The sequence below is a fragment of the Bos taurus genome, chromosome 19 (assembly GCF_002263795.3).
Source record: "Bos taurus isolate L1 Dominette 01449 registration number 42190680 breed Hereford chromosome 19, ARS-UCD2.0, whole genome shotgun sequence".
Taxonomy (NCBI): domain Eukaryota; kingdom Metazoa; phylum Chordata; class Mammalia; order Artiodactyla; family Bovidae; genus Bos; species Bos taurus.
The window spans coordinates 50130082-50142793 of NC_037346.1; the positions used below are offsets into that span (position 1 = coordinate 50130082).

Below are 12712 nucleotides of genomic sequence, written 5' to 3' on the forward strand. Positions count from 1 at the left end.
TGATTTCTGGATTCCACTCTCTTTTTTATTTCAAAAGAAAGTTCTAATGCTGATCACTGCACAGGCCCAGAAGGCCTTTTCCTTCCGTATTTACTCTGAGTGCTGCCCGCTGGCACGGCTGTCCAGGACTCAGGAGTGGCACTTGGGGCTGGGTACAGCTAGACAAGGGTGCAGGGCTGCTGAAAGCCTGTGCTTGGCCTCTCCCCTCAGGGGTCCTGACCTGAGTCCTGCCTGGGGCTGGCCGCCTCACCCAGGTCCTGTAGCAGAGCCTGCAGCCGCTGCAGGCTGGGGTGCACGTTCTCCTCCAGCCACTCCTCCACCGTGTCTGGGTAGAAGATGCGCTGCAGGGCAGCCTCCAGCTCCCCTGCGAGGGCGTTCCACCTGGCCAGGAGACTGAGGACCAGCGAGACAGTTAGCCTGCCCAATGAGGGCCCTGGGGCATACCTCAGAGCCTCCAGAACCCCACAGGTCAGGACATCCTGGGCTTCCATTTACTCATCCATGGAACTGGGCCCTTCGCACCAGCCTCATAAGGTTGTTGGGAATCAATGAGTGACTGTCAGTTTGACCTTGTAACCAGCAGGCACTTCACAACTGGCTGGCAGGGTTTTTCTTGGTGCGTGAACCTGCCGTGGCAGCTGAAGGCATCTTATACTCAGTGGGGACAGTCTGTGTTGGCCTCTGCTTGCAGAGCTGGGGGAGCGGGGGGAGGCCGGCTGGGACCCTGTCCCCACGGTGACACATGCGGCCACAGCCCTAGGCAGTCTGGTCCTACCAGGAGCCCCAGATCCGGCTCAGGGCATCTGGTGACCCTCAACCCTCTCAGGCAGGAAATGTCCAAGCTTCTCGTGACACCTAAGGGCACAGCTGATTCAGTTGGGCCACCCAGGACTCTGGCTGTGATACCTAGTCAGCTCGTCCAGAAGGCTCCCAGTGCAGTGGAGGGTGGGCAGTGCCGGGGATGGACACAGTGGGGCGGGCCGTGGGCTACCTGAGTGCCTGGGGCTGGATGTGCTCGATCATGACGGGGTGAATGAGCTTCCTCCGGCGATGGTAGGGGCTGAACCAGCCGGTCACATACCTGCAGTGGGGTGGGGGCCAGGGGGCGGGGGACAAATCCACACACATAGGTGGGTGCACTGTGGCTTGTAAGGCTGCCTCGGTGGTTGTAAAATAAGACCTTTGAAAATCTGGTAAAGATTTTTACAAGTTAGATTTTTAAAAGCTTCCACCTAGGAAGCTTCCTTGCAGTATTAGCTGGCCCTTGCCCTGCCAGGAGGTGGTGGGGGTCACTCCCCGGCCTGCTCACCTGTCCCTCTCCAGCAGCGCGTCCACGGAGCTGCACAGGTGGAGGCTGACTTGTGTGACGAGGGCCAGGATGTCGCTGCCAGGGAAGGAGCCGGCGCCCTCACTGCACAGGGAGCCGCCGTGCTGAGGAAGGGCTCAAATGGGAGGGGAGAGGCAGGGCAGGGAGTGAGAGTGTTACCTCCTAAAACTCATTTCCTCTAGGCTCGAAATCCCAAGAAAGTTCTCCACTCTTGCTTTGACATTTTCAGCAAAGTCTCCTGAAACCAACCATAGACGGAGGTCAGAGAGGCCCCTGGAGGAGGTGGCCTGGACCCCGTGCTGGCTGGACCTCCCGACCTTTGGGCATGGGTCGTGGGCAAAACAATCGAGAAGGACCGCTGGCCAGGTCCAGCCACACACATGCTGACTTCAGGGATGGATGAGCCCAAGGCCACAGCAGCCTTGCGGGAAGGTTAGAAAAGGGTAGAGTCTCAGTATCTGTCCTTCCACATCCCTGTGGCTCAGCACAATTCTAAACATGTTCACTGTTCAGTCCTCACTTTCCTCAACCACCTTGACATCTTTCTGCTCCAACAGCACATTTATCATCAGGTCTCAAATGGGAGTTTACCTAACCAGGGCTTCACCATCAGGCACGCCTGCTGGTTTCGTCCATCTCTAAGCATCTCTGCCTGCACCTGGCTGCTCCCAGGAGAACCAGAAGTGAGGGAGCTGCGGGCCACACCCACTGGCACTGGGCATTCAGGATATTCACCCAGTGAAGACGGGCCCTTTCCTGCACCCTATCCATGATGAGCTTTCTTGTGGGTTCACTCTGCCTGAGGAGCCCGTCCCCCTACCTTCCTGGCCTCTGTCTTGGGTTTAGGCTTGAAGACCCAGGCTGTTAAGACCACAGTCCAGCCAGGTGGAGGTGGCAGTTGGGGGTCCTGGCACTTGGTTTCCTGGGAGGAGCAGGGGACCATACCGTGCAGCAGCGCCTGCAGACAGACGGCCAGGGACGGGATTCCCACGGGCAGCAGCTCGCACAGCACAGAGAAGTGGTCATACCTAAGTCCGTGGGAGAGGGACTCAGTGGATGCTCGGGCATGAGCCACCGCGAGACAGGACAGGGATCGAGAAGCTTCTGCTGCTTCCAGAAGCTTCCTTGGTTTTGTGGGTCTGCAGCTGGCAGTCACACTCAGATCCCACCCAGAGGGACCTGCCTGGGCTGAATGCTCTGTAGTTGCCACCTTGAAATTCTTTGAAGTTCATCTTTGACTCAGCTCTGTAAGTGAGGGCTGAGGGTCAGCAGTCAGCCCCGCCTCCAGTTGCCTCCCATGGAGTCAGGGCCTCCTGCCCTTGGTGTTGGGGCCCCTGGCCTCCCCCTCAGGATGGGACCTGAGGCCAGGACTTGCCTGGGACTAGGCGTTAACTTGTAACTCTACTTTTCAGATAGTGTGAAATTCTGAATGAGCTGAGGTCTGTCTTCATACCTCTCCCAAAGTGGCTGGGGTGGTGTGAACATGCAGAGACACGCACGGTGCAGACAGAGCGTGCACCAGGAGGCCCAGTGCCCTGGGGTGCTAACACCCTGAGCCGCATCCCCTCAGCAGTGTGGTGTGAGGGGCTTGACCCCAAGTGCTTGTTTTGTGCGGCTGGTCCTCCACACCCTCCTCAGAGTGCTGGCTGCTTCCTCTTGACAGAAGGTGAGAACTGAGGCCCAGACTGGATGGGCTGAGGAGGGCCATGTGTCCTGAGTGATGGGAGCCGCTTCGACCCTCCCAAGGGCATCCCTGGGCCCCACATGGCCTCACCTCTGCCAGCCAGTCAGGATGATGCCCCGAAGCGTGTCCGCTGGCACGCTGCCCGCCACCTGCAGCCACTGCAGGTGGTTTCTGAGGTGGTGCTCGATAGGGGTCAGGCTCTGGTTCACTCCTGTGGCCCCCTTGAAGGCGCTGGCGGCCCAGAGCCAGGAGAAGCCGCTCTTCCGGTACTTCTCCACAAGGAGCGCTGGGTGAGCAAGTAAGAGGTGTGAGTGGCATGCCCTGACGAGGTGTAGCTGTGAAGCCCGAAATACATGCTTGTCTGTGGGGAAAACCAAGAGGAGCCCATGACCGCCCGGCTCCGTTCTGGTACTGACCTTTCCCGTGGAGGTCCAGGTCAGCCCCATAGTCCCAAAGCACAGGCTCCACCAGTTGCGGCACCCTTGACCCTGGGAGTGGAGAGAGGCCATGAGGGCGGGTCCCTTCAGCCTTCAGCCCTCCTTTCTTGCATTAAAATGGATTTAAGTACAGACTCCGGAGAAGACACTGGCAACCCACTCCAGTACTCTTGCCTGGAAACTCCCATGGACGGAGGAGCCTGGTGGGCTGTAGTCCATGGGGTCGCTAGGAGTCGGACACGACTGAGTGACTTCGCTTTCACTTTTCACTTTCATGCATTGGAGAAGGAAATGGCAACCCACTCCAGTGTTCTTGCCTGGAGAATCCCAGGGACGGGGGAGCCTGGTGGGCGCCCGTCTGTGGGGTCGCACAGAGTCGGACACGACTGACGTGACTTAGCAGCAGCAAGTACAGATTCAGTACTGCACTAAGCGTTTGGTCATAAACGCCGCAGCCGCCAGGCCAGTCAGCTCTGGAAGTGACTGGACACTGCTGGAGCTGCTAAGGCCATGGGCCCCGGTGCTCCCTCAAGGGAGGGAGCGGCAGTGTGTCTGCACGCGGGGCAGGCCCAGGTGCAGTAGGAATGCATTGCTAAGCGGACTTATTTATAATGAATGAAAACTTAAGTGGCCACACGTGGTAACGGCCGCAGCCAGGACACCTGGACCTTGCAGAAGCATGTGTGGCAATCTCCCTGTCTCACCCCAAAGCCTCAAGCTAGGCCTTGCTGGGCTTGGGCTGGGGGGGCCTCTGCTTCCCTCAACCAGCCAGTGTGAACCTCAGTGGAGCCCCTACAGGGCTGGCAGTACAGGCGTGTGAGGTGCTGTGAGCACTGGGTGCTCTCATGGTCTGCTGGGGGCCCCTGCTCCGAACCTATCCCCTGCTCCCGACGGTCGGTGCCGCCCCCAGGGCCTCATGCTACCCTCCAGGTCAGGTCTCTCACAACCACACTCCTGCAAGACCTTTTAGGGAAATGGCACTGTCATATGAGAAACACATGAAAGTGGTCCTAATAACGGGATGGTCTGGAACTAGAAGCTGCAGTGCAGCTCTACAACAGGGTCTAGGTCTCTCCTGAGCAGCTGGGGGCTCGGAGCACTTGGCTTCCACTCCTCGTGGCACCAGGAAGCCCCACTGCTGAGCATGACCTGCACCATCACCACTACCACCCCCCGCCCGCCAGGGCCACGCCCTGCCGACCTGAGAGCTGGTCCTCGGGGATGTCCCGCAGCATGTCATCCCACATCAGGGGCGTTGTAGTGGGGTACCGGGCCCGCATGTGGCTGGCCACCGCCTCCATGTGGGACAGACACAGCTTTGCTTTGCTGTTGGGCTCCTGCTGCAACCACTGTCTTGAGGTCTCACCCTCTCCAAGGTAGTAGACCTAGGAGGAGACACGGGTGGGTTGGCCCCGGGACCACTCATCCTCACCCAAAGGTTCATGCTGTGGCCTGGGAGAATCTCGGGGAAGCTGCCCATGGGGAGGGGGCAGTGAAGGGCGCCCCTGCCTCTTCACCAACACCCAAACTCAGCTCTAAGACTCCCTTGAGCCTGGGCACAGGAGCACCACAAGAGCCAGAAGGTAAAAATGACCAGACGTCCAGCAACACAAGATGGATAAACAGAGCGTGGCCTGTCCACACCCTGGAATATCACTCAGCTGCCATGTAGATGAATGAAGCTGGAGAAGGTGCCCAGGGAGAGAAGCCCATGCATGGAGCAGCATTTCACTTACGGGGTGCTGGGGCGGGGGGATAATGCAGAGATGCAAAGGAGAGATGGATGCAGAGGTAGAGGGCGGGGGGTGGGTGGGGAGATGAGAGGCCCTGCACTAGGCGGGGATGAGGGCTGCACAACACTGAGAATGACTAAAAAGTTACCGGACTGTTCACTTTCAATCGCTTTCGGTGATAAATTCTATATTACATGTATTTTTTTTTAAAAAAAGGTTTTTTTGAAGAAGAGGATCAAACTCTGGAATAAAATGTCCACAAACCACTGTCCTAGCTCAGATGCCTGAGCTCAGACGAGCACAGGTCTTTGGGTCACTGCTCGGTGGCTCATAATCTTCCTAAGATCCTGTGTTTCTTGAGGACAAGGTGGGGCACCCCTGGGAACTGCCTTTCCAGCCAGTGCTCCATGACCCTAAAGTGGTATTTCCCTTCTCCCACTGTCTGAAACTGCACTGCTTCACATGGAGAAAAGTACCCGGCTCAATCTCATGGCCACCTTGGCCCCAAGGACATGAACGTGCAGTAACTAGGGGCTGCTCTGCTGTCCCGTGGGTGCCTGCACCCCACTGCACCCTGCTTGGCTCAGCAGGTTTGCCCACGGGAGATCACTTGTCAGCTGGGACCACGGCCCTCACTGGGGCACATCTCCTCAGCCAGCCTTTCTTTATTCCTGGAGCTACTTTTCTATTTAAGAGAAGACCCCACGAGGTGGGAGCAGGTGACCTTGAGGTGAAGAGAAGGGGCTGCTGCAGACTTAGGGGAGTTGCCTGCTGGCAAGGGGAGGCACCCACCTCGTCGCAGCCGACATGGAACCACCGGGCGCCCGGGTGCAGCTCCATCACCTGGTCGATCATGGCTGTGACCAGTGCCAGGGACTCCTCTTTGTGGGGGTTCAGGGTGTTGGGGAAACGTGCCACTTCCCGGAGGTGAGCGAGAGCCTCGTGCTTCAGCACGAACTGCAGGGAGACAATAGGAAAGCTGGCAACCCTGGGGAGAAGCTTATGCCCGAGCTCCCCACAGCTGGGCTCCTGCCCCTGCACCCTGCCAGCCTCGTGTCTATTAGAGTTCCCAGGGGGGCCAGCGGGACTGCCCTGGGCACGGGAGCCAGGGCTCTGAGCAACCAGGCTGCTTGGTCAACAGCCCTTCTCCCTTCCACCTCTAACTAGGCTGAGTGAGAAAGTGGACAAGACAGTCTCCCTTCACAGCAGAATTACATGTGGGTGGACTTCTTGCTCAAGTGAAGAGGCTGGCAAACTACCCACTCCCCATTGCCCTGCCCATCACACACACACACACACACACACACACACACACACACAACAAGTACAAAGTGGAACCATTTGTCAAAAACAATTTCAGGCCTTCAGAAACCAACCAAAGGTGAACAACAAACTGAGAAATGTTTGTTCATGAAAGACCGCCACAACTTTGGGTAAAAACAGAGATTCTGCAGCTTCTGCCCAGGGCCCCACCCCCTGTGCCCACCAGCAGCTGGATGTGGGTAAACCCAGTCCTTGGAGACCTGTCAGTAAGAGTGGCAAACTGTTCTGAATTCTGCGGTCCTCACAGGACCACAAAGGTGACACATGTTCTCCTTCACACCAGCTGGCTGGGGCCACACACACACACACACACACACGGGCCTGAGAGGGCTGGGTGGAAAGCAGGAGCCACAGCAGACTGAGCACTGGCTGAGCTCTTACGTGTGGCACCCCTAGCCCCTGGGGCATAACGTGGAGCCTTACGGGCTTGGGCACAACTACTGCCCAACCTGCGTGGAATCACCAGCTGTCAAGACAGAAGAGTGACCCCCTAAGAGCAAAAAATAAAAACAAGAATAAAAACCCAACAGAGGCATTTGTGGCCACACACATCTGGGGAGACAGATTAAATCCAGGCAATTTACAACTACCCATGGGGAAAAAGTCAGATTTGCTGTAACATATGATCTGAAATGTCCAGTTGTCAACCAAAAATTGAGACGTGCAAATAACTGGCAAGTGGGATGGACACTCAAAGGAAAAACCAGTCTATGGAAACTGACGTTGAGAGGGCCTGGATGTTGGATTTATCAGACAACAGCTCCTCAGCTGTTCACAGAGCCTCTCTGTGCAGCGCTGAGCTGTTCCCTGCAGGTGGCTAGCCCTGCCCGTGCACCCCTGAACCCCACAGCTGGGTGCAAGGTAACTTCCCTTCCTCCCACTTACCTCCATGTGCCCAAATGTCTGCACCAAGGGAATGACCTCCAGCTCATTCAGTGTGGCCAGGTGCAGGATCTCTTTGATTTCCGAAGGGCTAGAGAGACAAAGACCACCCTAAGAGGTGCAGGCCGGCTTCCATTTAGGCTCCCAATCCCCGCTTGTCAGGTTCCTGGGGGACTCTACTGAGGAAACTAGTAGGGTCACTAACTCTGAAAAGCCCAACAGGTATTCTTAAGCTTTCAGAGAAGGCTTCCATGCTACAGTTCAGGAAAACGATGCTCTGTTATGTCATCAAGTAACAGTTTACTTCTGACCAGCTATTCTGACTCAAACTCTTTAAGAAGCTAAAGTCATTTTACCAGAAACTGGGCCACACAAGGAATCATAGTCTAGAACAAAGGTGGGAAGACAGGGCCTGAGGGTAAATTCACCGCTTGTTTCTGTACAGCCCATGACCTAAGAATGGTTTCAACATTTAAAAATTGTTGAGAACAATCAAGAGAAGAATAACATTTTGTGACCTGCAAAAACTATATGGGAGGGCTTCCCTGATGGCTCAGCGGTAAAGAATCCACCTGTCAGTGCAGGAGACATGGGTTCGATCCCTGGGTTGGGAAGACCTCCTGGAAATGGCAACCCACCCCAGTATTCTTGCCTGGGAAATCCCATGGACTGGAGAGCCTGGAGGGCTACAGTCCATGGGTGGCAAAGAGTCGGACACAAATGAGTAACAAAAGAACAAAAATTGTATGGAATTCATCCTTCAGTGTCCACAAATAGGGTTTTATTGGGTCATAGCCATGCCCACTCATTATTATCACCTGTGGCTGCTTTTGCCCCACAAACAGTTGTAACAGAGATGAGATGGGCTGTACAGACTGAAATATCTACTGTCTGGCCCTTTATAGAAAAGGCTGGTGACCCCTTTAATAGAGTACCAAGACTAGGTGGAGTGACTCATCTGAGGGGGTTAGTAACCGCATCTATTAGCGCTTTCCAGGTGGCTCAGTGGTAAAGAATCTGCCTACCAATGCAGAAGATTCAAGAGACGTGGATTCGGTCCCCAGGTTGGGAAGATCCCCTGGAGTAGGAAATTGCAACCCACTCCAGTATTCTTGCCTGGAAAACTTCCATGGACAGAGGAGCCTAGCAGATTGTAGTCCATGGGATTACAAGGAGTCAGGCATGACTGAGCACACATGCATTTGTTTATCCATCTACAAATGGACAAAACCCTTGGAAGGAAGTCACTGTCAGCACGCCTGAGTGTTCGTCCAGGTCAACGTCCTGCTACTGAGATACTGAGGATGCCATCCGGGAAGGGCCCCGGACCACTCTACTCTGAGGTGTCATTTATGAATTCATCTCAATTTCTGTGTTTGAACCATCTCTAAAGTTAATCAGTTTTACAAATGAACTGATGACATAAGGTTCTATCTTTAAATATACCTTTTTCAAGCTTCACTGGAACCCTGGTACCTTTTTCACTTTTAAAAACAAAGGAACAGAACACGTTCGTTGTACAAAGAAACACAAACACCTCTGCCATCACCACATTAATGCTCTGGATCATGCCTTTCCTGCTTCCCACTCATAGGCACATGTTGGGAGTTCTGTCACACAGAGCCAAGCTACCCTCCAGAACAGTTAGGCTGCTCTACAGCCCACCAGCAGGAGGCTAGTTTTTGCTCACCCTTGTGGACACAGAGGACTATCATTTTGTTTTAAAAGCTTCTCCAATTTGGTAGCCAAAATGGCATTTCATTGTTTTATTATTACCATATACTTCTTTCTTTTGGGGGGATCAAAATGTTCTTTGTCCAATTTTCTTTTGGGCTATTTGTTATTGATTTACATGGATACCCATAATTTTAAAGCCAAATGCGGTATGCCCATGACCATGCTATCTGACTTTCCTGATTCTGATCTGTTGCTGCTGCTGCTGCTGCTAAGTCGCTTCAGTCGTGTCCGACTCTGTGCGACCCCATAGACGGCAGTCTACCAGGCTCTCCCGTCCCTGGGATTCTCCAGGCAAGAACACTGGAGTGGGTTTCCATTTCCTTCTCCAATGCATGAAAGAGAAAAGTGAAAGTGAAGTCACTCAGTCATGTCCAACTCATAGCAACCCCATGGACTGTGGCCCACCAGGCTCCTCCGTCCATGGGATTTTCCAGGCAAGAGTACTGGAGTGGGGTGCCATTGCCTTCTCCATGATTCTGATCCTTTCCCCTTTAATCCTCACTTTTCTGATAAAGATCCCACTTGGGGCCTTAAAGACCCTCCCTCCTTCTTCTGCATGGACACCTGTCAAAGTGTCCTCCATGCATTTCATATCCACAGACAAGACTGAAACAAATCACAGCGCTTCCTTCTGGGGGATCATTTGTGGTTGTTGTTGCTCAGTTTCTAAGTCATGTCTGATTCTTTGTGACCCCATGGACCGCAGCACGCTAGGCTTCCCTGACCATCACTATCTCCTAGAGCTTGCTCAAACTCTTGTCCGTTGAGTCAGTGATGTCTTCCAATCACCTCGTCCTCTGTTGCCCACTTCTCCTCCTGTCCCCAATCTTTCCCAGCATCAGGGCCTTTTCCAACGTATCAGCTCTTCACATCAGGTGGCAAAAGTATTGGAGCTTCAGCTTCAGTCCTTCCAATGAGTATTCAGAGTTGATTTCCTTTACAATTGACTGGTTTGATCTCTTTGCAGTCCAAGGGACTCTCAAGAGTCTTCTCCAACACCACAGTTCAAAAGCATCAATTCTTTGGCACACAGCCTTCCTCATGGTCCAGCTCTCACATCTGTACATGACTACTGGAAAATCCATAGCTTTGACTATATGGATGCTTATATTCTTTTAAACGTTTCCAAATTCTCTTCAGTGAACGTGCTTTATTTTTATGATTCCTGCCCCCCCTCCCCTCCAGGTTGCTGCCCTGCACATCCCATCTTCTCTACAGAGGCATTGCCCTGCTTGGCACCTCAGATACCTGTACGCATGCTTGGCCCTCAGCAGCCTCAGGTGGCCCTCGTAGGGAAACATGTCTTCATACTCAATGAGGATGCCATTTGCACCCAGGGCACGGAACAGGGGGAAAATCTGGGGAGGAGACAGAAACGTCATGAAAACATGACTATTTGAATGGAAAACGACACACATGCAGGTCACAGACTCATTCTTTTAGCTGATGGACATGCATTATAGCTGATCTTTGGACTGATAATTCTCCTGGAAACTTTCCACCTGAAATGTGTACTCTGTGTTATGCCAACTAAACACAAATGTAGTGACGTGTTCACTTGACACAAGGGGCAGGGTTTCTGCTTGCTATAGAATAGCAGCTGCCTAGTGGCTTAGCTGGGGAGGGACGGTTGGGCAAGCAGGGTCAGACGGCACCTCATCTGGATGAGACATGCAGCATGGGGGCCTCCTAGAACACAGGGAAGGGGCGGCCTGGGGCGATGGGAGCCTATAGGCTCTGGAGGGCTAGTGGTGGGCGCCTGGAAGAAGCCTAGAGGAGGTAGATGAAGGAGGAAAGAGGTTGTCCCTCTGTGCTTACAGGGTCCCTGCCCTGGTTCTCTCCCACTTCTTTTTTCCACCTTTATCTCAAGAACATGGACTCCTATCCTCCAGGACTTTTAGGGCTGTATCTACTGTACACAGCACTGAGATTTTCTTTTAGCCTGGCATCACAGGCAGGGGTGAGGGCTCCTGTAACTATTTAGAATATAAATCCACCTCCAGACAAGGGCCACTACAAGTTTTATACAATTTGTAGCACTCTCGCTGATGTTGCTGTCAAAGCTTTCTTTCCCCAGGAACATGGGAACATTATTAAGCATGCTGGATAGAAGGAAATCAGCTTCGGACCAGGAATTAGCTAAGATCATTTATAAAGTGGGTCATTGACAATTGACTGCAAATTATAAGAGGAGGCTGATTGTGGAAAGGAGTCAAACTAACCCAGGTCAGTCACTTGCACAAATGAAACATAACGGTTATAGCATTTCCATATTTTCCGCAGCATTTTTGCTCCTGGTTTTCCTTGCAGCCTTTAGCCATCTGACTATTGGGTGGCCTCTTTAGCATTTCTGTTGGGGCTGGTAGGGATCTTCGGTGCACTGGGTGGCTGACAGGCTGCTAAGCTCAGCCTGAGGGAGCCACCCAGCAAATCCTCAGAAACAGGGGGAATAAGAAATTGTTGTCTGAACCTGACTGTCTGTTAGCAGCAGCAGGTAATGAAATGAATAAGAAATTGTTGTCTGAACCTGACTCTGTCCATTAGCAACAGCAGGGGGCTCCAGCTACACACAAACTGGGTCTTCTTTGCCTGTCTCTCACACCTATCCATTTGTCACAGTGCTTTTATCTCTTCACGTTTGACTTTTTTTTCTTTTCTGCCGTTGCTTTCTCAACACTGGTTCCCATGGTGTCTATTCACTTTTGTCCTTTTTCTAGTTTAGTCTCTATTTCTGATTTTTTTTTTTTTCTTATAATTCATTCCTGAGTCTGGAGGCAATCTTTTCACAATCTACTTTTGTCTGGCTATGGCTTTCTGTGCTTTTTAAAATATTTATTTGGCTACCGTGGGTTCTAAGAGCAGTATGGGGGATCTTCGATGTTCACTGCAGCACGCCGGGTTATTAGTTGCAGCATGTGGGACTGGGCGTTTCTATTTCTAACTCATGCTGTTCTTCCATAGCTTCTTAGTATCTCTGATCTTGTTTTGAAATATTACAGAACTGTGCCATCTGCTTTGTGGTCACATGGTGCTGGTGCGCCTTCACTGTTACTCAAATCATGGTCCTCTATTTTCTGGCAATGTTTTTTCATATGGCACAACCACACTCCTTTCCTATTGCTCATTTTACAATGAGATTTGTTTTCTTGTATTTTGGAGAGCAGGTTCTTATGTTTGGGATGGAGCTGGGCCAGCCCAGGGCTCCCTCTGCAGCTGTTACATAAAGGATTAGCAGTTACGGACTTTGTGCAGCTACTTCCATAGCACTCAGTCTTCACTCCCTCTGGATCCTGTTTCTCCAGTATTTGAAACTTCTCTCTCCTTTACCTCAATGTTACTCCCCAGTTCAAGATGGAGTCTTTTCCCAACATTGCATTCTGAGTGTGGGGTTCTGTCCTTCTGGAAGAAGTTTCTGGAAAGTATTTTGGAATGCCTTGAGGTCTTGAGCACTCATTCTCAATCTGGAGCCAGTGACATCTCCTCCAGTTTCTGACTTACCTTTACTTGTTGGGCTATTTTGTGGATTCCCTGGTCTTGGAGTCATCTGAATTCTATTTTTTTTTTAATATTTATTTGTATTTATTTGGCT

At 52.5% G+C, this 12712-nt stretch overlaps 1 protein-coding gene across 2 annotated transcripts in view; it reads right to left on the reverse strand.

The window, feature by feature from the left end:
• HEXD (hexosaminidase D) overlaps window positions 1-12712 on the reverse strand; it is a 15975-nt gene continuing 3263 nt past the window's right edge. The window contains exons 4-14 of one of the 2 annotated variants that reach the window (NM_001101864.2): window positions 10372-10481; window positions 7390-7477; window positions 5974-6138; window positions 4650-4833; window positions 3428-3499; window positions 3102-3297; window positions 2273-2355; window positions 1487-1565; window positions 1310-1411; window positions 992-1081; window positions 9-393 (exon numbers count right to left, since the gene is read on the reverse strand). In NM_001101864.2, the coding sequence (NP_001095334.2) occupies window positions 207-393; window positions 992-1081; window positions 1310-1411; window positions 1487-1565; window positions 2273-2355; window positions 3102-3297; window positions 3428-3499; window positions 4650-4833; window positions 5974-6138; window positions 7390-7477; window positions 10372-10481 (1356 nt within the window). In that variant the 3' untranslated portion in view covers window positions 9-206. Of the gene's footprint in view, window positions 394-991; window positions 1082-1309; window positions 1412-1486; window positions 1566-2272; window positions 2356-3101; window positions 3298-3427; window positions 3500-4649; window positions 4834-5973; window positions 6139-7389; window positions 7478-10371; window positions 10482-12712 lie in introns of both variants that reach the window. The other variant, XM_059877843.1, reaches the window with a different exon arrangement.